General features: G+C 41.1%; 1 protein-coding gene across 5 annotated transcripts in view; it reads right to left on the bottom strand.

Annotated features, from left to right (window-relative positions):
• Window positions 1–27,895, bottom strand: part of Grk4 (G protein-coupled receptor kinase 4) — a 107,687-nt gene that overhangs the window by 45,927 nt on the left and 33,865 nt on the right. For all 5 annotated transcript variants that reach the window (XM_059275736.1, XM_059275731.1, XM_059275734.1 and 2 more), the window contains exon 5: window positions 25,893–25,999. In XM_059275736.1, coding sequence (XP_059131719.1) covers window positions 25,893–25,999 — 107 coding nt within the window. The remainder of the gene's footprint in view (window positions 1–25,892; window positions 26,000–27,895) is intronic.

The following is a 27,895-nucleotide window of genomic DNA, read 5'->3' as shown; positions in this document are numbered from 1 at the left end:
ATGTCCATATTCAGGGAGAGACCCTGTCTCAAATAATAAGATGGAACACAACTGAAGACAACACTCAATAGTGACCTCTGGCATCCACACATGCACACACGTACAAACAACTATATCTACTACATACAAACATACAAGAATGTTGGAATAGGAAGATAATAATTTAAAAGGCATTCAAGCCAGGCAATGGTGATACATGCCTTTAATGCCAGCACTTGGGAGGCAGAGGCAGGTGGATCTCTGTGAGTTCAAGGCCAGCTTGGACTACAGAGTGAGTTCCAAGGAAGGTGCAAAGCTACACAGAGAAACCCTGTCTCAAAAAACAAACAAACAAACAAAAACAAACAAGAAACAACAAAAAGGCATTCAAGGTGTCTGCATAAGTGTGTATTTCAGGAGAAAGTCAACCTTTTACCAATAAAACAAAAGTGCTTAAATGTACAGTAATTGTCCTATGGTGGGAAATAATATATATTACACTATCTTTTTTTGAAATGAAAATCACCTAATAAATTATTTTATGCTACATATTTCTTTGTGTGCATTATGTCTATATTGTGTATGCATGTGCATGTGTGTATGCGGTACATTGACTGGCCACCAAACCCTTGGTCTCCCCCCCCCCCATGTTGGGTTTATAGGCACAAGTAGTCATACTGGGCTTTTATATGAGTAGAGGAGAGTTGAACTCAGGTCCTCTTGCTTTAACAGCAAATGTTCTTTAAACACTGAACCATCACCTTACACTACATATTTCTTTGAGAAATTGTATGAAATTAGCCCTGTCTCTTGGATTTTATTTATAATTCTATTATAGGAGTATTAAAATTCATATTTGGGAGACTTGGAATATGGTTCAGTGGTAGAGTGCTTACATAACATCTGACATTCTGGGTTCACTCCCTAATAGCACAAAAATGAAACAAGGGCAGGTACACTACTTCCAAGACAACAGGGCAGACAGAGCTACCGGGACAAGGCTCAATGTATACAGGTCACTTTGGTGGGGAAGGAAATGATCTGAAGCCTTCTGAAGAAGGTGGGGATATGGATTGAAGAATCACAGAAGTTACCCAGATATTGCAAAAGGGGAAGTACTCAAGCACAGAGTCCAAATGGAAAAATACTGTGGTTTGTTTATGAAATTGGTAGTAGGAATTGAAGAGGCTTTGGAAATTCTCCCATGATTTCTTCTGAGTTTTAGAATCTGAGCCAGTCACATGATTTCTGTCTTACTTTATTTTTAAAGAGGTAATTCATATGTTCTTGACAATGAGGATCCCCTCTGGGTACTGTGGCCTTCACAGGGGTGTGCACTAGTAAATAGGTATCTAGCACTGAGACATACTGTGCTTTTCTGAAACTTCCTTCATGAGCAGATAGGCGGGTTCCCAACCACAGGACATACAATATTATTTTTCTCAAAGGTAGTGGAATGTCTGTTTCTTATTTACTAAAAAAATATAACCCACAAAATAAAAGCTTTCAGCCTCAGGCATTTTCAGAATGAAGGTGGGATTTTCAGAATGAGAATGGTGTCCTCATAGTTTCAGTGTGAATACTCCACAGGAAGTTCTTTAAACCAGCCCTTGTTTTCCAATGACTCAAGGAGGCCTGTCCCTGTCTCTAGGAAACTTTCCTTAGATGTTACCTTCTCTCATGATTGATATCTTTGCAAAAATTGTACAAACCAAGCTGATGTGTGTTCTTGAGGAATGTGTCCATGTGAGGGTGTCAGCTGATCTGTCCTCAAGTAATATGACTCCTATATGTAAGCTACAGCAGAAAGAGTCACCTGGAGGACAGTACAGAAATCAAGATCACCAGAACGCCTACTTAGGCAAGTCCTGCCTTAGCTATTCACAAGCAGGGGGGCTGAGGTAAATTATCCAATTTCTATGGCCTCAGTTTCTCGAGTGAGTGGTAAATCATGTCCATGAGGGACAAATGGAATAATATTTGCAAAGTAACTAATCTGTAGTCGTCATTACCACTGCATGCCTCTTAGTGCACGTATGACAGGAAGAGTTCATGACTCACCCCCAGTAGAGGAATTTAAAAGACAATAAAGTAAAAAGAACAGGTCTCTCCTGGTGTCTCTGAAATCAAGGAAAAGGAAAAGTTTTATGTTTAACCACAATGTCCTAGGTGTGTAGTGAAGAGACAAGACTATATGCCTTGTCTGTCTTCGATACCAGAGAATAAAACAAACAGAACCAACATCTTTTTGCAAAGTAAATTCAAGCGGAGGTGGTGGATTTATTCAGTGGTAGAGTGCTTGCCTAGCAAGGGCAAGGCCCTGAGTTTGGTCCTCAGCTATAGGAAGTGTGGAAGAGACAAACTGAAAGAAGAAGGGAGAGGGAAGAAAAAGAACATCTGCAGACCACTGCAGGCATGTGCACATACCCCCCCACCCCCGCACACACAAATGTTTTCATTATTTCTTTTTTTGAATATTAACAATATTTTTTTAATCATTCAATCCTCAGTTGCAATTACTTTGACTATAGCAACCAACATCTTTTATAACAAGAATCTTGTATTTCAATACAGTAAATCTGAATACTGTGCAATTGATTGTTACAATAATTTTTGGAATTTGATTATACATGCTTGTTTTTACAGTTTGAATAGGTCATGTTCCCCAGAGGCTCAAATGTTGAATACTTGGTCTCTAGCTAGTAATGCTATTTCCAAGGCAGGGCTTGAGGAAGGAAGTCCTTTAGGGGTATGCCTTTGAAAGTTAAAACTGGTTCTGGGTCCTCTCCTGCTTCCTGTCCATTGCATGGTAAGCAGCCCTCTCATCCTCATATTGCTAGCATCATGGTATTCTGCCTTATTGTAGACCAGTCACAGTGTGGGAGAGCTGGCAGAACCATAACTGCAGGATCTCCATGACTCGGAGTAACAGCAGGATGGCAAAGAGGAGTCTCAGTGAGGGTCCAGTGTTGGTTGATGATGTAGCAAAACCTTGGGGCCTTGAACCTTGATTCGTGGCAGTGAACACTTGCAAGCAAAGTCGTCTACATCACTGGTCAACATTGAAGGCAGTCAGGGTAGGAACTCAAACAGAGCAGGAACCAGGAGCTGGTACAGAGGCCATGGAGGAGAGCTGCTTACTGACTTGCTCCTTATTATTTCTTCTATTTTTTGAGATTATAATCACATTATTTCTCCCTCCCTGCCCCCACCAAATGAACCTTATCATATGGCCTTCCTTGCTCTTTTTCAAAAGTATATATTTATTATTTAGGAATATATATTATGATATATTACATATTATATATATTACTAAATAATAAATATATTTATATGTCATTTATTTATACCTCTATATATATTTCTAAATATATAAGTACAATCTGCTCAGTCTATGTACTGTACTTACTTGAATATTTTTAAGGCTGACCATTTGGTATTGGATAACCAATTGGTGTGCTCTTCCCTGGGGAAAACTTTCTCCCACTCTCAGCATTCCTTAATTGCCTGTAGTTCTTGGTGTAGCGTTGAAGCCTTGTGGCTTTACTCCAGTTATATTAGTATGTCTATTGTTGTTCTTGCTCATAAATAAATATTTTAGAAAGATGTTCAATTCACTAGAACATCAGGAATTTGAATATTACGTGAGAACAAGCAAATGATGACAAAATTAAAAATCTTTCCTGGAATGGTGGTGCTACCTTCAATCCAAGCACTCAGGAAACAAAACCAGATGGATCTCTATGAGTTCAAGGCCAGCTTGGTCTATATAGTGAGTTTCATGCCAGTCAGGGCTATATGTACATTGAGAACCTGTCTCAAAAAATTTTTTTTGTTTTGTTTTTCAGAGAACATCTACTCTAATATCATGCCTGGCTAGAAAAGAAGAGGCAAAGCCGGGTGGTGGTGGTGGTGGTGGTGGTTGTCGTCGTCGTCGTGGTGGCAGCAGTGGCGGCGGACACGGCGGACGCCTTTAATCCCAGCACTTCAGAGGCAGAGGCAGATGGATCTCTGTGAGTTTGAGGCCAGCCTGGGCTACAGAGTGAGTTCCAAGAAAGGCACCAAAACTACACAGAGAAACCCTGTCTCAAAAAAAAAAAAGAAAGAAAGAAAGAAAGGAAGGAAGGAAGGAAGGAAGGAAGGAAGGAAGGAAGGAAGGAAGGAAGAAAGAAAAAGAAAAGAAGAAGTAGAAACCATTTATCCATCTGTGGGCATAGGAGTGCTAATTTAATTTCCCAATGAAGGGAATTAACATCTAAACCATTCACCTCCTTAGCATGCAGAGTGATATACCTCAAGAAGCAGCCAGAGTAGATGGGGAACCTTGACTCTTTGATTAGAACCTAAGTATCTTACTGAGAAATCTTAACTTTATGTTGACTAAATAAATGAGGAAATTAACTCTCTTTAGAGCTCCCACTTACAACATCAAGACAGACCAAAATAAGCTAAAGAGATCTGAAAACTTGCTTGGGCTTTTAAAAAAAATGTATAAGAAGGTCTTTAAAAGGTTCTGTGGGTGAAGGTGTTTGTAACCAAACCTAGTGACCTGAGTTTGATCCCCAGACTCTACAGTATAAGGAGAGAACTGACTCCTGTAAGTTCTCACCTCTACATGTGTGTCATGGTATGCACACACTATACACACAAATAACAACAATAATTAAATATTTTTATTAAAAACTTTAACTAATTATAGGGGTGGAGAGATGACTCAGAGGTTAAGAGCACTGGTTGTTCTTGTAGAGGTCCTGAGTTCAATTCCCAGCAACCACATGGTGACTCACAACCATCTGTAATGAGATCTGGTGTCCTCTTCTGGCCTGCAGGCATACATGCAGGCAGAACACTGTATACATAAAAAAAAATGTAGCTAGAGTTTTCCTGCCTGGCCCACAGTCAAGACAAATCTCTGTCACCTGCCAGTCCCACAGCCGCTCAGACCCAACCAAGTAAACACAGAGACTTATATTGCTTACAAACTGTATGGCTGTGGCAGGCATCTTGCTAACTGTTCTTATATCTTAAATTAATCCATTTCTATAAATCTATACCTTGCCACGTGGCTTGTGGCTTACCGGCATCTTCACATGCGGCTTGTCATGGCGGCGGCTGGCAGTGTCTCCTCCCACCTTCCTGTTCTCTCAATTCTCCTCTCTGTTAGTCCCGCCTATACTTCCTGCCTGGCCACTGGCCAATCAGTGTTTTATTTATTGACCAATCAGAGTATTTGACATACAGACCATCCTATAGCAAAAAAATCTTAAAATAAATAAATAAAAGATTTATTTAAAAAATTTAAGTAATTACCAGTCATTTAATAATGGTTAGGAGCTGGGTGGTGGTGTCATACACCTATAATCCCAGCACTTGGGAGGCAGAGGCAGGTGGATCTCTATGAGTTCAAGGCCAGCCTGATCTACAGAGAGACAGCCAGGGCTACACAGAGAAACTGTCTCAAGAAAAAAATTAAATAATTAAACAAACAAACATACAAATAAATAATTAAATGGATTAGGGCTACATGCTGATAGCTAGGAGTTTGTTGCTGTCTGAACATCACATAGTGCTTACATAAACTGATGCTTACCACATCACTAGGCAATACAATCTTATGGGTTCACCATCATGTATGTAATCTGTTAGTAACTGAAAGCTCTTACATGACACATGGCAATACCAGCAGGAGTCAAAAATGAAGTTTTTACTCTTATTTCCATAGCTACTGAAAATAGCCCACCCTTCTGAACTGACCACCCTTTTCTCATTCCCACCCCTAACGTATGGCCTGTCTCTAACACTAGTGTATGGCTTCTTTATTGTACAGCACTCTCCAATGCATGTGGTTTGGTGTCTGTATCTTCCCTCCACCAACACAGTTCTAATCAAGGTGACAAAGATCCTCCAATGGTAGAAGGAGGGGAGAGCTATCATACTGAATTGAAGAATGTCAGGGATGAAGAGGTAGAGATATCTACAGTCTCTCTTCATTAATTCTTTTCTGCCAAAGGACCTATAACATCAGTCACTCCTAAGCCTCAGATCCAGTCTCTCTGCCTCTCAGGTGACATGGGTGATTCAACTATTTATTTCTCAACTTTGTTTGATTATTCAAACATACCTCGAAACCCCAAAAGTCTGTGGATTCTACCATTGCCTCAGTCTCCTAAGCATCTCTAAAGCTCACTCATTTGTCTTCATTATTGTCCTCCTGTATAGTCGGGGTTCTCTAGAGGAACAGAACTGGTAGAATGAATATATGGGATGTACAAGAGTGGCTCACAGGCTTGTGGTCTAGCTAGTTCAACAATAGAAAATCAAGAATACAGTAGTTGTTCAGTTCACAATGTTAGGATTCTGTACATGCGCAGATTGGGGTCCTGTGTCTTACATCTTACATCATCAGCGGGGTGGTACCACCTTGTGGGCACGCAATCCCCACGTTAAAAAGCCTGACTCAGACCCCCACACTCTGTGTTCTCCCTTTGCTCCCACCATCTTCCTCTCTGTCCAGGCCTGGCTCTCCTCCCTCCTTCTTTCTTTCTAATAAAGCTCTTTATAACTCTTAGCAGTGCAGCCGTGGTCCATGACTTTTCCGCCGATAACTAGTGCTGCCACCAGTGCCATTTATCATAACCATCACACAAGGCTGGATGTCTCATGTGGTCTTAAGCATATATTAGAATTCCAAAGAAAAAATTTCCCAGAGAGAGTGAGGGCAAGCAGGCAAAGAGCAGGAGCTTCCTTCTTCCATGTCCTTTATATAGGTTACCACTAGAATGTGTGGTCCAGATTTAAGGTGCATCTTCCCACTTCATAAGATCTGGATTTAGTGTGGATCTTCTCATTTCAAATGATTTAATTAAGAAAAATCCCTTACAGGGGATTTTTCCAACACTTGTGTTTTAGTTAATTACAGACATAGACAAGTTGACAACCAAGAATAGCCATTATAAGTCCACCACATCAACTTGACACACAATCATATCTCCTTTTGTCATAATTTCCAAATGAAAACAATAGCCAGGTCATGATTATGCCTAACATGATATATTTATCCCATATTATAAATTTTAGTATAGGTGGCAAAGTCTCTTTGAGGGATATTCTTTTAGTATATCAAAACTTAAATATGATTAACTGTTGCAACATGGTACAAGAATGGAGTAGTGTGAAGGGAATTATGAGTGCTTCTAAGAAAACAAGCTTTATGACCTGTTTCTTCAAAAACACAAATTTGTTCTTGGAATGCATTGTCATGCCCCTCCCAGGTATAACAGATAGAAATGAGTTTACTTTAGATTATTCATTACAACTGATTATTGTTATTTTTTTATATGTCTCTATGGAAAAGCATGTTGTTCCTTGTGTTGAACATCTCACTAATGTGATTGTCCTTAACTCCCAGGGGATAAATTGTCAGTATTCTGAATAAAGTTGGCTATTACATGAGACTTTAGTCCACCTCATCTTTAGGCTCCATTCTCACATAAGTAGCTACACAAACACATTCTTAACAAAACATGACAGAAACACTCATGTCAATTATAATCTTTGTTTTGAAACTCATCACATGGCCTTAGCCTTCCTGTACTAACCATTTTGTATTTCCTCCACCCTCAGCAAGCACCCCAGGCTCTTTTCCTGGAGTGATCCATACCTCAATTACTGACAGGTCTGTGCCCTTTGTCATCTTGCCAGGATTGGGTTCTGTAGTTCCCCACTGAGTGTAGTCACAGAACATAGTAGCACCAAGAGATGCCCTAACGGACCTCCTGCATTCCAGACATAACCTTTCTTAACTCCATTGTGGAGAAGCAATCCAATGGTAAGCAATCCAGATTCCTTGTGTTAATCTGGACCCATTACCCCTCCTAACACAGTTATTCCTTTCTTAGCCTATTGGTTAAAGATCATTAGAAGCCCAGGGGGAAGTCTGAGCTTCCAGTTCATTAGAATATTTGTACTGTCTCCTAGCAGGCATGCTTCCCCCTCTGGAACCAAAACTTCTAGGCTAGTAGAACTTAAGGTCACAGAAATAGGAAGCAAAATTTTTCCTAGTGAGTCACTAGGGGTGATAGTGAGTAGAACTATTCCCTTTTCTAACTCTTAATTCCTGGACCCATGGATCCTGGCTATGGGAGAAACTATATCATATATTAGATGCTGATTTAAAGCATACACCACCTTCTGGAGAACCCTGCCCCAGCCCTCCAGACTACTGTCTCCTAATTGGCTCTGTAACTTCAAAAGGCCATTCCATCTTTCTATCAGGCCAGCTGCTTCAGGATGGTAGGGAACATGGTAAGACCAGTGGATTCCATGATTGTGGGCCCACTGTCTCATTTCACTAGAAATGAGTTCCTTGGTCAGAAACAATATGGTGTGGAACGCCATGATGGTGGATAAGGTATTCTGCAAATCCATGGACAGTAGTTTTCACAGAACCAATATGTGCAGGAAAGGCAAATATATAACCAGATTAAGTATCTACCCCAGTGTTGGGGGAGTTCCTGCAGATTTCTGCAGCTGGTTTGATTCTGGAGTGTTAGGATCTAGATTTAATCTGCATTTTGTGATTGCTACCTTTTGTCTCAGGTACCTTCTGTTTGAAGTCTTCTTACCTGAGTGTTTCCTAGGGGTTCAAAGCCTATGCAAAACTTGGTTGGGGGCAAAACAGGATGTCTTTTAACTGAGAATTTGCATTTGGTATTGTCCCTTTGTGGGGGCATAGATAAGAGGTTTCAGAATATGAAATTGACTTGCTAATGATATAAATTATATAATAATAAAAGGGCCCTTTGCTAAACTACAGTGAGTCAGTCTACAAGAGACCAATTCCCTTGCAGCTGGAAAGGCTAAAAATTTCACCCTTAGACTGCCTCTGTGCCTACTTTCCACGGACCTGTGTCATTTGGTGTGCCAACTTGGGCTTGAAGAAGAACAGTGGATCCAGACACATTAAGGACTGGAGGAAGTTTGCTCTCAGGATAAGAGGACTCCAGAATTAGCAGAGTCTTGGCAAATTTAAATTCCCCCATCTCAAGAGCAACAAAATGTACAGTTGCTAAAACACTTGTTAAAAGAAAAGGTGGTAACTGTGCAATTTTTATAAGCATTAAAGATAGAAATAGAATGGCTCCTGAGACAAGGAATAAATCATGAAAAAGGCCCATCTCAATAGAAAAAAGAGAAAGAAAGGAAATAAAAAGGGAAGTCTTCCCAACAGAGAAGAGGGAAGGAAAGTATAAGGATTATGTCCTTAAATTACATCACCAGCCTGCAACGGCATCCCAGCCTAAAAAGCAGGCATGCCCTCTCTGTGCCCCCTCTTTCTGTATCGCCTCTCCTTCCGTATTCTCCCTCCTCTACACGGTCTCTCTCTCTCTCTCTCTCTCTCTCTCTCTCTCTCTCTCTCTCTCTCTGCCTTTCTCTCCCAATAAAGCTCTAGAAAGGTAACCATGGCTCATGATTCTTCCGCCACTGCAACATCTGTCGGACAGCGGCCAGCCACGAGCACCGCTGCTTAACCAACATTGGTGCCGTGACTCAGATAGACCACCCAGGACCAGCTGTGACCGCTGCTGCCTCCTCCCCCATCCAGCAAGACCGAGAGACAGTGAGCACGTGCTCGTCCCTCTCCTCCACTGGACCCACACACAGCTACTACTACTGCTACTGCCATGATTCTTCACCACAGTGAGTGAGTCCGGCCATTCTCACGGCTGTAGTCTGAGCTATATTCTTTGCAACGGACACCCCAGGGGTTGTCCTCGGGCTGCGCTGGCAACAGCAGGCACATTTTCACTCCTGACGAGGGGGTCAATGCTGCCTCGGGTCCAACGGTGGACCAACTGCAGCGCAGCCACAGCAGCCCTTACCATCCCTTGACAAAGAGGATGGCTAACTTGAGCTGATTCACACATCTCTCTTCACTCCTCGGGGACGCCCGGGATTGGAGTCTGATCCTGGTTTGTTATTTTAATTTTTTATTTTTCTCTCGGCTACAGCCATGGGACAAAGGGGCGGATACATTTACCACTTACATTGGTGGATGGGGTGGATACTGGTAAATATGGCCACATAACAGCATCGTGGAAACTTCTGCCAGTGAATGGACAAATAAAAGAGTTACTTTATCCTCAAGCTTTCTGCTAAAGCTCTAAACTCTTCTCCCTCCCCATTTCTGCATCTGCCTTTTCTGTCTGACTTCCTCCGGCAGTGGGCGGGCTCAAATGCGCAGGCTTGGGCGGCTTCTACGACTCTCGCCCTAACTCACCTTAACTCCACCCACTCATTCTCAAACTGCCTTGAGAGACACAGACCGGTCTGGTAGCGGCTAAGATCCATACAAATAAGTTTACAGTAGTCAGGATGGCTCTTAAGCCAAAAATCAGCTTATAGCCTCAGACAAGTCTTCCAAAAGAATCGGTTTATAGTCTGCCTCCTGGCAGACCTTCCAAAAGCTGTCCTTAAGCCATCAATCATCAGGAAAAAAAAATTCAGGACACGGAATAAAACCCGTCTTTTGTTCCCCAGACCTCCCCGACTAAAACTTAAGCATCTGGAGAGCAAGGCTCCTGACCCCACAGGCAAAAGAGTCATCTGTGGCATTTAAGGTGTGCCAGGGAAGAGATAAAAGCCCGAAAACAAAATTGCCAAGTGCTGGCACTCACTGACTCCCAAAAGCTGTTGAGTCCCTATTTTAAGTGAAAAAAAGGCCACGGGCTAACGAATGCCCTGCTAGGCCATCAACAGCTATAAAAACAACCAGTCAGCTGACTGCCCCCAGGCACCAAGAGTACATCAAGCTAAGACCTCCAGCAGACCTAGGCTTGGCTACAGACATGGCAGGGAACCCAGAACGCAGCAGGGAAGCGGTCCATTTCTGTCCTTCGGGACACCAGAGCCACTGACTTGGTCCTGGGAGTTTTGGGATGTCACCTCTCCTTTCTCTTATCCACCTCACCAGATTTAATTGCACTTTCAGAGTTACTTAATGGAAAAAGATTTCCAGCTAAGATAAGAGCTCATTGTCTCACTCCGGATCTACTGCCTGTGTTTCTCATGTGCATACACACAGGGCCCTGATCTTTGCCTTGTCCCTAATTCCAAAAAAAAAAAATTATCATACACCACAAGCTTTTCTCTTCCCAGTTCCCTGTTCTAACTCACTGTTCAGCTAATGGTACAGGACCACCACATAGCTGGAGTCCAGAGATCATCAAGTAAGAAACTATAACAGCTAAAAGGTATTTACACCCCCAGACCCAAAAGTGTCTGGGCGCTACAAAAAAGACTTTAATGTAAACATCTATTACTGTGAGTTGCTTTTAACAATTGATCACCTGTCTCCTGGATGCCAAACTAGTAAAGGAAACAGGTGCTTTAAAATAATCTGTCTCTGATAAAGCTTAACATGTTTCAAAATTCATCTGGACAGGCTGGATCTAACAACATAAAATAATAATGGCCGGGCGGTGGTGGTGCACGCCTTTAATCCCAGCACTCGGGAGGCAGAGCCAGGGAGATCTCTGTGAGTTCGAGGCCAGCCTGGACTACCAAGTGAGTTCCAGGAAAGGCGCAAAGCTACACAGAGAAACCCTGTCTCAAAAAAAAAAAAAAAAAAAAAGATTCTTTTCTCTCTAAGCTTTTTTCTATGTCACCAGAATCTTGTCAGACAAAAGGTTCCCAGCCACAGCCAAGAAGGATAAATGTCTCTAGAACAAACGGATGGCAGACAGTATCCCACAACGCCTGTCTACCTCAGAAGACTCCCCCAAGAGCCGACCGACGTCCAACAGTCAGCTGGAAGCAGCTTTTGAGAGAAACGACGCCCCTATTCCCATCTACCTGCTTTTTTTTTCTAATAAGTCTGGGATGTAAGGATTATGTCCTTAATTACATCACCAGCCTGCAACGGCGTCCCAGCCTTAAAAAGCAGGTGTGCCGTCTCTCCTTCTGTATAAAGCTCTAGAAAGGTAACCATGGCTCATGATTCTTCTGCCACCGCAACATCCATCAGCCAGCCACAAGCACCGCCGCTTAACCAACATAAAGGAAATTTTCCAATGGAAAAGGGAGAAATGCTTAATCAAGAAAAAGGATTTTCCCAGTAAAAATGGGGAATATATTGAATCAAGCCCTAAAAAATAAAAGGCCCTGTAAATGAAAAATAAAGGAAAGAAAAAAGCCTCTTCCCAGTAAAAATAGAGAAAGAAAAAAAGGCTAGCTGAAACTCAGAGCCCTCTGCCTGTCAGCTCTGTCACAGATCTGCCTGTCAGCACAGAGCCACATCTGAATTACAAAGAGAGAGAGCAGCCTTACTGCTGCAGCCTGATCAAGCACAGCAGGCCCAGAGCTTAAATTTTCTTGTTGTTTGTTTGCTTAACTTGGGTTTAAAATGTTCATAACTCAATATTAAAGATCCCTTCATGGGAGATGTTTTTTATTTTTTTCCCTAGTAGTGGGAATAACTCATTATCAATGGTCCCTTCATGGGAGAAATAAAAAATTTTAAACAAGCCAAACTTCTAATAAAAAAACAATTGCAGAGGTCAGGTGGTAGTGGTCCTTGCCTTTAATCCCAGCACTCGGGAGGCAGAGGCAGGCAGATCTCTGTGAGTTCAAGGCCAGCCTGGTCTACAGAGTGAGTTCCAGGATAGCCAGGACTGTTTCACAGAGAAACCCTGTCTCGAAAAAAAACAAAACAAAACAACAAAAACAAAACAAAACAAAAAACTATGGTCAGGGCATAAAGTACTAAGTCAATGCTGTTTGAATTTCCAGAGATATTACTCAGTCACTGTATAAAGATGTTCTCGTCTCTTGATTATATAATTAATGTTTAAATTTCATAGTAAATGAACTAAAAGAATAGATTTTAAACTATAGTATTGTTTGCTCTTCTTGTTAGTATTCTGACCTGCCCCTTGGAAATCAGCCCCTTGGAGACCCGCCCAGCGTCCTGACATAAAGTCTCTTTTAAAAAAGATAACTGCCCATTCCCATCCCCCCAGCTCACTCTCTCTCCATTCACACAAGGTTTGCACCCTCGACCACTCCCCTGCATCCCTCTCTATTTCTGCCTCCCTCTTTCCCTATCTTTCTCTTCACCTCTCTATTATAATAAATTTATTTCCATGTGGATGCAATGCCTAGGGTAAGAGTGACTGTCCACGAGCCTCAGCCCACAGCTGTATCTACCCAGCATGTTTTCCCTCACACTTGAAAAACCCTGGCTTGGTCAACTGGGGCCTCCTGTGTGCAATATCATTACGTTGGCATTGGTGCTGTGACATCGGCAGGCCCTCCCACTGCTTTCTCCTGCCTGCCAGCAGTCTCAGGAACTCTGGGACCCTGTACCATCCACCACTTGTCTGACTAGAGGACTGCTGGGACTTTTCACCCTATTGATAAGATTTCTCCCTTCCCTTCTGGGCATTTCCCACAACTGAGATTTGTTAATCTCTCCACCAGAGTCTCCCAAAGTACCGGTGTCAGTATCTACACGTATCTTTCAGGCTTTAAGCCCTCCGGCCCCCAATCCTATGCGATGGCATATAGAAACAGTATGTGCCCACTCAATTCCATGGCCCATAGCCTTTGCTACAACGGTCCATTGGCTATCTTGCACCGTTCATCGGTGTTTGCTGATCCTCTGGGATGCTGGAAATCAGTCCACTGGACCTTGTACCTCACTGTGGAAAACGCACCTAACCTCTCCTATCCCATCTCCTTCCTCATCACGCACTCCCCATGCTCCTCCAGACTCTGCTAAGCAATTACATCATCACCTGTTACCAGGTGATGTGTGACGTGTAAAATTGCCCACCAGGCAAAGTTTGTTCTCTTTGTCTATCCCTTGCCAAATTCCTCTCCTTGTCTGTAATTTTATCTCTTAAATCTTTTCTCTCTGTCACTTAACTCTGTTGCCAGGACCTCATCTGCCTGTTCCACCCACAGGACTTGGTGTGAAGGCCTGAGCCCGCCCTACCAGCTGCCAATTGAAAGGGGTGGAGGACTAGCCACATAAATATCTGGTCACTTGACTGTATTTCTGCCGCTGTTGATAATGCTGCTCACACTGTTGGGTTCAAGCTCACACCATGCTGCATGGGGGGGAGGGGACTGGGGGGTCCTCTCTCCCGCCTGCTACTCTGTTTCCACAGCATGTACACCCTTTAAAACTGCCCCTCATCCCTTGCCTCTGCAACAGTCTAATCCCTTCACCATTACTGTCTCATACTGTTCTGTCTCTGTCTGTTCCGTTTCTCACTCTTCTTCCTTGCCCTGCCACCACTGCCACCACCACTGCTCCGGTCACTGCTCAGTGCAAGGCACGCTGAGCCAAGCTCTTCCCTCCTCCAGCAGCCCACCTTCCCTCTGCCACTACCATGCTACCAGGGCTCAGGAGATGGCCACATAAACTTGTTTCTGACTGACTTTTAAATGCTTCAATTTATCTGTTCCTTATCTGCTCACTTTGTCTTTAAAAAAAAAAAATGACAGTTTTTAATCAGTTGCCATATTTGATAAGGGCCATCACAAAGTCAGGCAGATGCCATCTTTTCTAAGGTCAAGACATCTTTACTAAGGTCATATGACCTCACTGCCATCTTTATTAAGGGCAGCAAAAAATCCACTTCCTGTCAGTGGCTCAAGTATGGGTGGGGCACCTGGTACTCTAGCCATCTGACTCCAAGGCTACATGTGTGGACAGGGTCCAGAGAGGTATGAGCTCCCCTCCAGGGCATCAGCATTACCACATGCAGGCGATATCATTATATTAAGATTTTAAATTTTCAGATTTTAACATTTATATAATTCTGATACTATCTGGGTCACAAGCTCAGGATTTTAAATTTTCACCTGCTTTTTTACAATTTGGATTTCAGTACTGATTGGTAATACTGATTTATCTAAAACTTTTATGTCCTTTTATGAACTAAAAATTCATATAAACTTCACAGGATCAAAAGAAACCATTGGATCCACTTCACAGAGGTCAAACGAGCTCTAAACAAATGAGTTTCCTCACATGTCTGTTCCTGAGGATGGTATTTTGCTCCTTCCTGGCCTCCCTTTCCCAATTACTAAGACCATGGGCCAAGAGGTTGCAAATAAATTCATAAAATTTTAACTCTTGTCTCTAGTCTGTATCTGTTTCAGTGGGCTTCCTTCTGGATGAGTGACACATCCAGGCATTGGCTATTGACTTCAACCCGTGAGATGACATGGACCTGCTAAAGGCTGATGTGGACCAGTCCAGCCAAACGTAATTATTTCCTTTCTCTACACCTAGGCCAGAGGACTACATACTTCTGATAAATACTCCATTGCCTGGGTTCCTTCCTTACCTTTGACCAATCTTTTGGCCTTCCTAGGCTCTCTGACCATCTACGTCCCGTTTCAGATTGAAGCAATTACGGAGAAAAATATGTTGTCCTTTGCTCCTTGTTCCCAGGATAGGCTAGAGGGCTGAGTTAAAGGTGGAACCCCTGGCATAGGGGACCAAATTTGCTACCAAATGCCCATTAATAATATACCAGTAAACTGGACCCAATATTGCAATAAGATAAGACACTTGACCTGCTTTATGCAGAACCAAAGAGGTATTATATGACCCTAAGAAATAATTATTTCTATATAAATCATTCAGGATTATAATCTGGCTGTACTCAAAGATTAGAATTACAACTACAGGGCCTTAAAAATGGTAATAGAGCCAGGTGGCAGTGGTGCACGCCTTTAATCTCAGCACTCAGGAGGCAGAGCCAGGTGGATCTCTGTGAGCTTGAGGCCAGCCTGGTCTGCAGAGCGAGATCCAGGACAGGCACCAAAACTACATGGAGAAACTGTTTCGAAAAACCAAAAAAAAAAAAAAAAAAAAAAAAAAGGTAATAGAATCAGATATCACAGTCAACGGCTTAAAAAAATATCTCTCCTTACTCAAGGTCTGTTCAGGCTTAAGAATGTAAGCCACCTTGTCCTTGCTAACTTCATTAAGCTGTGACCAACTGGGAAACCTGCATATTCAGATTTAATTTATATGTATGCTCTCAAAGTTAATTTAAATACATCTAACATATTTTGTTCTCCTAGTCCTCAAATACCTTTAGAGATCTGAAAATATAGCATTTAATATAAAAGCTTTTAATGATAGAGAGACATGTCAACTCCTAGCAGCATCTTGTATCTTCTCCAAGAAGATAGATGGCCACAGAAGAATTTCAACCTGGAAGCTTATGGCAAGGCCAGCCACACAATGAAAAGCTGAGATCTTGTCTAGACTGTGAATAAGAGGAGATCGCTTGTCCTCTCTGCAAAGATAGGTGGGATGATCTCCCCAAATTTCTACTCACAGAAAAAAAAAATCTATCAGATCTTCTGGGCTTATCAGCTGAACAAGTGCTGCCTTTGGGGCTTCTGTTCCCCTCAATGACCATGGAGAGACTTGGGATTGCTGACTAGGTAGCTGGAAAGCTGTCTTACTTCTCAAATTTATCCTTCTCAGATCTGATGATGTTTGATGACTAGGGTATCAGTTTAACAGCCCCAATCCCAAGATTACAAGCACCTTAATAGCTCATTAATAAGTTTCCTGTTAAAAATACAGATAGGTATGCCTCATTCACAGACTTCATGTATAGGATAGACTGGTTTTGTACAGGATAGACTAGTTTCAGATATAACTCCAGTGGTTCAAATTTTTAATATTGGTAAATACAGTTTTGATAAACTGATAGAGCACTGACTACAAAGAGTTAAGAGTCCTTAAATTGCTATGGATTTTTAACCCTTTTGCTATGATATAAATCTATTCCAGCTGTCATACAGATACCTACAGGTTCCTGGGAAAAGTTCTGCTACTGTATCAAGAAATCTGGTCTGATGAAAACTAACAATCTCCAGAGACCATTTTTGACCCCACCTATTTTTCAAGCATATTTTGCAGAGTCACTGTTCCGCCTGTCCTCCAGAGAAACAGCAGATGCCATGGCTTCTGTACTCCTGATTTGGCATGCCATTCCCCCAAGCTCCTGGAACATCACCGCTGCAATCTGCCTCCTCAGGTCCCTCAAGGAACAGACACCTGAGATCTCTTGCCACCATGTGTAACTCCCGGCTTCCCCTTCCCACTTCACCCCTTGTCAGCGTGAAGCAGTCTCAATTCAGCACCCTTGTTCCTACATTTGCTATCCATAACTCGCCTTTTTATAATAATCAAAATGGAAGAATGTTAGTATTCTGACCTGCCCCTTGAAATCCTGCTCCTTGAAGACCTGCCCAGTATCCTGCCCTGAAGCCCCCTTTAAAAAGAAAACTGCTCCTCCCCCACACCCTCTCTCCATTCCCACGAGGTTTGCACCTTTGACCCCTCTCCTCCACCTCTGTCTTTCTGCCTCCCTCTTTCCCTATCTTTCTCTTTATCTCTCTATTATAATAAACTCATTTCCATGTGGATGCAGTGCCTGGGGGATGAGTGATTGTCCACACACTGCAGCCTGTGGCTGCATCTGCCCAGCATATTTTCCCTCACACATGGGATTCCCTGGCCCAGCCAGACGGGGAGCCTCTCATGTGCAATATCATAACACTACTCTGTTTATCATTACTGAAAATGTGGCTCTGCTCTTTATGTTGCTTTCTAGAAATTTTTTGTTAAATTCTATAAAAATGTATCACCTGCAACAGATTGGGCTATTAGCTTATTAGGTAATATGGTTACTAAGGTAAAAGCTCATAAAAATGATCTCTTACTGATAAAGAGCTTACAAAAATTATTTTTCCACTAAATAAAATACAGGTAAATTGTTTGATCCACACTGTTAATAATTGACAAGTTACATTAACATGATACTTGGGATCTATAAAAACAGATCTTCTCTTTAAAATTTTTTATAAAAATACTCTGTAGTATTGCATAAAATTGCCTCCTAGAATCTATAGAGATTGTTCATTTTAATGCTTCTATTAAATGGCTTATGTGAAAAGGACTATGTAAATAAATGCTGGTGGTAAAATTGCTCAGTTGTTATTACTTCCAGATTTTAAAGGTAAAGCAGCTCCAATATATAGGACAGGAGGTTTTGGAAATACTGGAAAGAAAATATTTTGACAAAGAGGCCAAAGTTAAAATTACAAGTAAATGGCATTGAAATTTCAGGCTTACTAGACACTAAAACTGATATATCTGTAAATTTTCAAAAATCTTATAATCCCAATTGGCCTTACAAAAAGTCTCCACTCAATTTGTAGGCACTGGAACCTTATCTCAGGTAAAACAGAGTACAGAGTGGATTAAATGTATAGAGCCTTAAGGGCAAATAGAAATCTCACAACTAAATGTATTTTAGTAATTGTACCTTTAATCATTCCCATGCTGGACTCATTATGCAAAGGGAGGATAATATTTTGGAATGGATTTTTCTAGCTCACAAACAGTAAAAAGTTAAAAACCTATACAGAAAAGGTTTCTCAATTAATCATAAAGGGAATAATAAGACATAATTGTCAGGAATGTATCCAGCTGAGATTGTAGTACCCTATACTAATGCTGAAATTGTGCAGTAATGGGTGGTTAATGATGATTGGCAAAGAGCTTGTAGTAATTTCTTAGGAGAATTTAACAACAAATATCCAAAAGGTAAGCAACTTCAATTTATAAAAAAAAACTGAAAGGATTCTTTCCCATATAGTGAAAAGAACACCTATTTCTAGAACTCTTACATTTTATACTGATGCAAACAAATTAGGTTTGGCTGGTTATAAAGCAGGAAACATCAGAAAAGCAATTCAAAGTCCATATGATTCACTTAAAAAATCAGAGTTTTATGCCATTCTGATGGTGTTATTAGACTTTAATGAGTCTCTTAATATAATTACTGATTCTCAATATGCAGAAAGGGTTGTATTACATATAGAAACTGCTGAACATATTCCTGATAATTCAAAATTGATTTTAATATTTATGCAACTACAACAAGCAATCCAAGACAGAAATTAGCCATTATACATCACTCATATTTGGTCCCATATTGGGTTGCCTGGGTCATTAGCAAAAGGAAATAAAGAGATTGATCAATTACTGATAGGAAATGTGTTGGAAGCTTTAGAATTTCATAAGAAACATTATGTTAATAATTGGGGCTTAAGGAAAAGATTTGCAATTACTTGGCAACAAGCTAAGGAAATTATAAAAAGACTGTCCTGCTTGTTCTTTGTATAATCAAGTTCCTTTACCTGCAGAAACTAATCTTAAAGGTACACAAAGAAATGAAATTTGGCAAATGGATGTATTTCATATAGCAGAATTTGGAAAATTAAAATATATTCATCATACTATTGATATATACTCTGGATTTCAATGGGCATCTGCTTTAAGCTCTGAAAAGGCTGATTCTATAATTACATATTTATTAGAAACAATGGCTGTAATGGGCATATTGATATAAATTAAAACTGGTATTGCCCTAGCTAATGTTTCCAGTAAAATGAAACAATTTTTTTTACACATTACAACATAAAACACATTACAGGGATACCATATAATCCTACAGGACAAGCAATTGTTGAAAGATCTAATCACACTCTAAAGGAGAAGCTTGTTAAACAGAAGGAGGCTATGAGGACCCCTAAGGATAGACTGGATAATGCTTTGCTAACTGTAAAATTTTTTTAAATGCTAATGAAACAGGGACAACAGCTACTGAAAAACACTGGATTGTGGAAAAACTGATAAATTGAGTCATTCTATGTATTATAAATGTTTAAACATCAAAATAAGAACCAAGGAAAGTATTAAGATAGGGCTGAGGGTATGCTTATGTTTCCAAAGGAGATAAAAGGTTGTGGATCCCATCAATATTGATAAAAAATTCAGTATGAGCAAGAGGAGTCTCTTGAATGCTTTGACTGCTGAGATGCCTCTGGGAAAGAAAAGATACATAAGGCCTTTGGAGCAGACAGCTAATCCTCCCACCTGTGGACACTGCTGTGGAATGTCTTTCTGTACACTGTAAATATGTGTTACTATGATTGGTTGATAAATAAAGCTGCATTGGCCTATAGCAGGGTAGGATAAGGTTAGGCGGTACATTTGAACTGAGGATGAGATGAAGATGAGTGGAGTCAGGGGAGACACCAGCCCAATGTCAAAGGAGTCACATGCCAGCAGACCAGTAATGGCATGGCCACATGGCAATATATAGATTAATAGAAATGGGTTGAGTTAAGTTATAAGAGCTAGCTAGAAAGAAGCTTGGCCCATAGGCCATATAATTTGCAATTAATATTAAGCCTCTGAGTGATTATTTTGTAAGTGGCCACAAGACTGCAGGGCTGGGTGGGACCAGAGAAACTTACAGCTACAGGACAGTTCAAGAATTCATGTGACAAGGGACTGGAGAGAGAGCTCAGAAGTTAAAGGCACTGGATGCTCTTCTAGAGGTCCTGAGTTCAATTCCCAGCAACCACATGATGGCTGACAACCATCCATAATGAGATCTGGTGCCCTCTTCTGGCCTGCAGCCATACCTACAGGCAGAACACTACAAAATCTTTGCCGGGCAGTGGTGGCACACGCCTTTAATCCCAGCACTCAGGAGGCAGAGCCAGGTGGATCCCTGTGAGTTTGAGGCCAGCCTGGGCTACCAAGTGAGTTCCAGGAAAGGAGCAAAGCTACACAGAGAAACCCTGTCTCGGAAAAAAAAAAAAAAAAGAATTCATGTGACAAAGAGGAGGCAATAATTCGAATGACTCAAAGACCTGTAAATGCTACAAATCTGTTCCTTGCCGTGCTATCTGTGATAACTGTACAGGCAACAGGAACTGATCATACTTACTGGGACTTTATTCCTAATTCTCCAATTAATGTAACGTAAGTTGGGGAGATACAGATATTCCTATGGTGGTTAATGAATCTTCTTGGCTACCTGGTCCTTATGACAACCAAAGTCCTGCTCAGCCAATGGAGGAGGGTAAAGAGATTAAAAATTATACTGTGAGTGTACAAGGAATTCCTATTTGTCTGGGGATTGGAATTCGATGTTTAGATATGACCTTTCAAGTGTGGCTATCTACAGTCAATACTACCCAAGATTATCATAATAATTTTTATATGCTTCATGCATCTGGTTTCAAAGGACAGGAGATTAATGCTGCTAGTTCCATAAATCTACCATTCTATGAGATGAGGGTTACCATCAAGGAATCTGACTAGGTACACTGGCAACAATGTAAGAGTGAGAAACCTCGAGTGTTAATTAATATCTCCTACAGAGACGTAATTTATTAGAGCCCTTATGGCTCCCCTCAAGGAAAATATTCTCACTCAGAGTTAAGATGGAAGCGGTATAGTTTGAAAGGAACTGTAGAAATTAGTTCTTCTGTTAATGATCCTATCCAATGGCATGGAGTTGGAATGTCAGGTCCTTTCCTGCAATTTAGCAGTTCAATTCAGATTAACTTGTAGAAATTAGCAAGTGCCTTCCACCCTCTTAAAGCGTGGGAAGGTAAGTTAAACATTAAGGATGATACGTATACTTGGTCTTTTAGACTAAATCAAAGCCATCCTTTTATGGTGTGTGTACCATTGCCTTACTTGCTACTGAAGAGGCCTATACAATGGCACCCTAAAAATTATAGCATCACTTGTGAATGCTGTACCCTTCATACTTGTATTAATGCTAGTATGTCTTTAAACTTAACTTCTGAAAGTTTATACATTCTTAAAAACAAGGCCAGCAATCTGGATACCTGTGAAGTTGTCAAGGCCATGGCAAAACTCACTATGATGATCTTGGTACAGAAGCTCACTGAAAGAATATTAAGAAGAGCCGGGCAGTGGTGGCGCATATCTTTAATTCCAGCACTTGAGAGGCAGAGCGCATACCTTTAATCCCAGAACTTGAGAGGCAGAGCCAGGTGGATCTCTGTGAATTCAAGGCCAGCCTGGTCTACAGAGTGAGATTCAGGACAGGCACCAAAACTACACAGAGAAACCTTGTTTCAACAAACAAACAAACAAACAAAAAGACTATTAAGACGAACATGTCAAATTGTTGGAATGACTACTGCAGTTATTATGGGAATTATTGCATTGACTGCTACTACTGCAACAGCCAGAGTGGCCCTTCATAAAGAAATTCAAACTGCTGAGTTATTTAGAGACTGATATAAACATTCTACAGAACTTTGAACTGAACAAAATAAAATAGTGAGATAGTTAATGAATTAGCTGGTTTGAGACAAGCTGTTATATTGTTAGGAGATCAGTTAGAAATACTGAAATATAAGAGCTAGGTAGCAAGAGGCCTGACATAAGCCATACAATTTATAAATAAAAAGAAATATTGAAGGAGCAGATAAAATTAAAATGTGATTTGAATGTTACATCCTATTGTATTATACCTTTAAAGTTCAATAAAAGCAAGTATGATTGGAAAAAGGTTAAGATGCATTTGAAAGGTCACCCTAATTCTTCTCAAATGATTTATGATTTACAGTAAAAAAGTTAAGGAAACTTTCACAAAAAAGTTAACTGATCTGGAAAGCCATGCAGATACTATAGCCTCATTCAACCCTGTAAAATCACTTGAATAGATTTCTTGTTTAGGCAAGTGTTACTCTTGTGCTAGCAATAGCAACCTTATTGGCTTTAAAATGTTTTTTGGCTTACTTACATAAGATTGATAAACAGAAAGAGAAAAGGCTGTATATGCTGTAAAGCTACATAATCTCCAATATAATTAATTGTTGCATATAAAAAAGGGGGATATGTTGGGAGAATTCCTGCAGATTTCTGCAGCTGGTTTGACTCTGGAGTGTTAGCACCTAGCTTTAATCTGCCTTCTGTGATTGCTACCTTTCGTCTCTGGAACCTTCTGTTTGAAGTCTTTATCTGAGTGTTTCCTAGGGGTTCAGAGCCTATGCAAAACTTGGTTGAGAGAGGACCTGGCAAACCAGGATGTCTTTCAACTGAGAATTTACATTTGGCATTGTCCCTTTGGGGGACTTAGATAAAGGTTTTGGTATATGGAACTGACTTGCTAAAGGTGTGAATTGTATAACCATAAAAGGTCCTTTTGCTAAGCTACAGTGAGTCAGTCCATGAGAGAATGATCCATCTGCAGCTGGAAAGGCTAAAAATTTCATCCTTAGAGTGCCTCTGTGCCTTCTTTCCACGGACCCATGTGAACCCCCACCAGATATACAACACTCCAGTAAGAACAAATTATCCTTTCCATAGAGGAAGTATCTAATAGTCAGTCACCCTTGGAAATGGTGTCATATCTCGGACAAATCTGGCACTGAGCAGCAGCTGTGGCCAGGTCAGATTTGGTGAGTGAAAGTTCATGTTGTCAAGCCCATGCATAACCTCCATTCTGCCACTATGACCACTCTGTTCTTAGGCAATGATAGGCATGGCTGGGGAAAGAGGCTGACTGTCCACACACTAGGCCATCCTGTCTACTTGATTACTGAACCCTTTCTCTGCTTAAGTCATCTTTGGATGATCATTTATATGGGACACAGTATCTTCATATCCTTAACCCATCTGGAGAGATCCATATACTTTTTCCCAAATGTCTTTCTCACCAATTTTCCAATCATGCTCAAAAATCCAAGTCCCTGACCATCCAGTCAATCCACTGGCTACAGCCCATAAATTACACATATGGCCATATCTCCTTTCAAACAAAATGCATGACCATGGATACTGCCCAAAATTCTGCCCACTGGGAAGATTTCCCTTTGTCACTATCTTTCATGGGTGTCTCAGAAACAGCTTTGGGTGATGCCTGTATAACATGCAGAGCCATTAGTAAACCAGGCCTTAGTCAACTGATCATAGAGCATACCACATGAGGCTAAAGGTGCATGTTTGGGAGCAGATGGTATTGTGATGGAAATAGAAACCATAGGCATTTGGACAACTTCTTCATATAGCATGCTTGTGCCTTCAGGACCTGCCTGGGTCCAACACATATATACCACTTCCACTTGATAATGGATTGTGAGTGGGCGGTGGTGATGGACACTCAGGAGGCAGAGGCAGGTGGATTTCTAAGTTCCAGGTCAGCCTGGAGTTTCAGGACAGCCAGGGCTACACAGAGAAACCCTGTCTTGAAGAGAAAAAAAGAAGATAATGGATTGATGTTGTGTATATCCTACTTTATAGATTGGTGGGTCAGATAATACCCAACTATATAGGGCAGCTTTTGCATATATTTTCCCTCCCTCCAAGCTCCTTCTAAATTGCAGCTGGAGCAAGATTTTTTATGTTTTCTGTTTCTGTTTTTCATTTCTGTTCTGTACTGTTGGCTTTTGTTGTTGTTTGCTCTTTTGGAGACAAGGTCTTTTTTTAAATTTATTTATTTATATGTGCATTGGTGTTTTTCCTGCATTTATGTCTATGTGAGGGTGCTAGGTACCCTAGAACTGAAGTTACAGACCGTTGTGAGCTGCCATGTGGATGCTGGGAATTGAACACAGGTCCTCTGGAAGAGCAGCCAGTGCTCTTAACTGCTGAGCCATCTCTCTAGGCCCCAAGAGACAGTACGTAGTCAAAGTCTACCTCAGATCATGATCCTTCTGCCACTACCCACTGCATGCAGGAGGTACAGTGATGAATCACATCTGACCAGAGCAATCTTCAAACCACAATGAAAATAGCACTTAAACATTCTCAGCGCTCAGGACAAGCTTTTCCACATTTCTCTGGGCCTTAGTTTCCTTTCTGTGAGACAAGTGACTATCCACACAGCTGCACAAAACACCACTTCCTTTTACCAGATTTCCTCAGAAACCACTTTTTTCCTGTGTTCATAAGGAAGCTGAATTTAGTCAAAATGTCGTTCTTAAGAACTTCCCCGCCAGGCAGTGGTGGCGCATGCCTTTAATCCCAGCACTCAGGAGGCAGAGGCAGGTGGATCTCTTTGAGTTCGAGGCCAGCCTGGACTACCAAGTGAGTTTCAGGAAAGGTGCAAAGCTACACATAGAAACCCTGTCTCGAAAAACCAAAAAACAAAACAAAAAAAAAAAAACTTCCCCGTCCATACTACAAAAATCCAAAGAAAAACCATTTTCAGCAATTGCTTAGGTTTAGAATTTTTTGTTGTTGTTGTTTTTGTTTTTCGAGACAGTGTTTTTCTGTGTAGCTTTGCGCCTTTCCTGGGACTCACTTGGTAGCCCAGGCTGGCCTCAAACTCACAGAGATCCGCCTGGCTCTGCCTCCCGAGTGCTGGGATTAAAGGCATGCGCCACCACCGCCCGGCGAAAAATATTTTTAGATCCCTTTCAAGCTCCACACAAGCACTTTGGAATGTGGAGGAAAGATGGCTCAGAGTTATCATAGAAATGCTGTGCTATTGAGGCTCGACACCATTCAGTATAACATTTATGTACATGTGATCATTACTCTTCACTTAACCGTTTCTACACAAAATTACTGAAAGGGACTATTCTAATTGCAAAACTATCCAAATGAGAACTCAACTTGTTAAAAAAAAAAAATTAAAAACAAAAGTTCAAAAGCTGGGTGGTGTTGGCTGAAGCCTTTTGGCAGATCTCTGAGTTCCAGGACAGCCAGGACTGTTACACAGAAAAACCCTGTCTCAAAGGGAAAAAAATTCAACTCGTATAAAATAAAAATAAAAAATTAAAACAAACAAACTTTTTGTCATCTTCTATCCTGAGGTTACCAATAGATAATATACACACAAGCCAGGTATAGCACATGACACATGCTTACCATCCTAGAACTTCACAAGTAGGGCCAGAAGGATCAAAACTTCAAGGCTAACTTTAGCTTACAAAGTGAATTTGGGGCCCACCTGGGCTATATAAGAACCTGTCTCAGCAAACCCAAACACCCATAATATAGGCAAGGCTGAGCATAGAACACTTACCTAGCACATTCGTGGAAAACATTTTTAGGGAAGGAATTCCGCTTTAGATTCCATTTACAGTCTTTCACAACAGCTGAAGGTATCTGTGGTAAGGAGACTTCTGACTTCTAAATGTTGCACAAACCAAATATATAACAATTAGTTTTGTCATAGTTTACCAATCATACAAAGAACTTCATGCCTACTATAAATGTTTAAGTATATAAAAGAAGTCAAAGTACCACCCACCCCAGTCCCCCTCTCCAGCATTCAGCCTGCTTTCTGCTTTCTAGGTCTGTTCTTAGAAACTCAAAACATATATAGAACAAAAAACAGGCTCTCAAAGAAGAATTTGCACACCCACATCTACTGCCATGTCACTCTTGCTAGCAGGGCTGGGGATGTGGTTGATAGGTAGAGTATTTGTCTAGCATGCAGCAGGACCTGAATTTAGTCCCTAGCACTGCACAAGCCTAGCATGAAAAACAGTCCATGTCCATGAATGGATGGCTGGACAGACATAAAAAGGAGAAAATAATTTAGTTTTATGTATGTGGGTGTTTTATTTGCATGTATGGGCACCATGTGTGTAGTGGCAAAAGAAATCAGAAGAGGGGATCAGATCCCCTGAAACTGGAGTTATGACCGTTGTGAGCCATCACATGGGCACTGAGAGTTGAGCCCAGGTCCTCTGGAAGACAGCCAGTGCTCTTAACCACTGAGCCAACTCTCCAGCCTGAGAAAAGACTTTAAAAAGGATATTTTGGGGCTAAGGACATAGCCCAGTGGTATAATACTTACTTGCCTTGAATTCAATCCCTAGCACTGCACAGTTAATTAATTTTAAAACATTAGAAAAGTAATTTTGACTCGTTCTACAACATGGATGATCATTAAGGTCACTACATTGAATAAAATAAGCCAATCCCAAAAGAATTAATTTCACTTATGGATATACATGTGGGTAGTAAAACTGAAAATGGAAGAAAGTAGAAGGGTGACGGCTATGTGTGGGAGACAAAGGAAATCAGACTGCTGATGTCAGTGTTTTCTTTTTGCAAGATAAAAGGTTCTAGAGATTCTCTACATAACAGTGTAAATGTATTTAACATTATTGAACTATATACACTTAGAAACAGATACCACACACTCTGGTCACAGGACACCAAGAAATTAATTAGTACTGGCCTGGAAACTTCCACCTGACTAATTTGCTTTCACAGTCCCAGAAGGTGCCATGTAAGCTTCTCAGGGAGAAAGTCATCCACAATCTTAGCCAGCTGTAAACCCTGTGAGCTACAATAATGGACAGCATATTGAAGTATATTCATGGACGTAATACGTTATGGGGATAACAAATCACTTTTCAGTTGGATTTAAGGCCAATTCTATGGGAGGAAACTCATGCCTGTAAATCTGGCCCAAAACTAATGATCCAGGAGTTCATAGTCTTCTGGGGTGAACATATTATTATTATTATTATTATTATTATTTTGCTAAGTGGACATAGTATCAAATTGTCCTCTAAATTTGTATCTCTATACCCAGTCCACACCAGAGAACTTTCTCTGTGCAGTGGTAGGTGGTTAAACAGAAAATCACAACTGGTCAAAATGTAAAGAAAAGTGTCTATGGAATCCTCAGCCACAATGGGACATCATGCTCTTTACCTCCAAGACTCAGGTACTCTTGAAAGAGGGGACAGGAAGATTACAAGAGCTACAAGTTGGGAAGGACTGAATCAAAATGGTATCCTCTGGACATGACAAGACCACTACATTTTTGAACTCACATTAGCTGTGGTTGCCTGCACAAAACCTTCACAGGACCAAGTCCGTCATCAATCTAGCATGGAGGGGAAAGGTCTCATAAGCCCCACCCCTAGATAAGGCACTACTGACAGTTGATGGCTTCCGAGGGAAGAAGTCTCAGTTTTCATTAGTATACAGATATACATGCAGACAAAACACTCATTCACACAAAATACATCTTTAGTGCTGGAGAGATGGATCAGCAGTAAAGAG

This window comes from Peromyscus eremicus, chromosome 10 (assembly GCF_949786415.1).
Source record: "Peromyscus eremicus chromosome 10, PerEre_H2_v1, whole genome shotgun sequence".
NCBI lineage: Eukaryota > Metazoa > Chordata > Mammalia > Rodentia > Cricetidae > Peromyscus > Peromyscus eremicus.
This window is presented reverse-complemented; position numbering and strand designations above follow the sequence as displayed.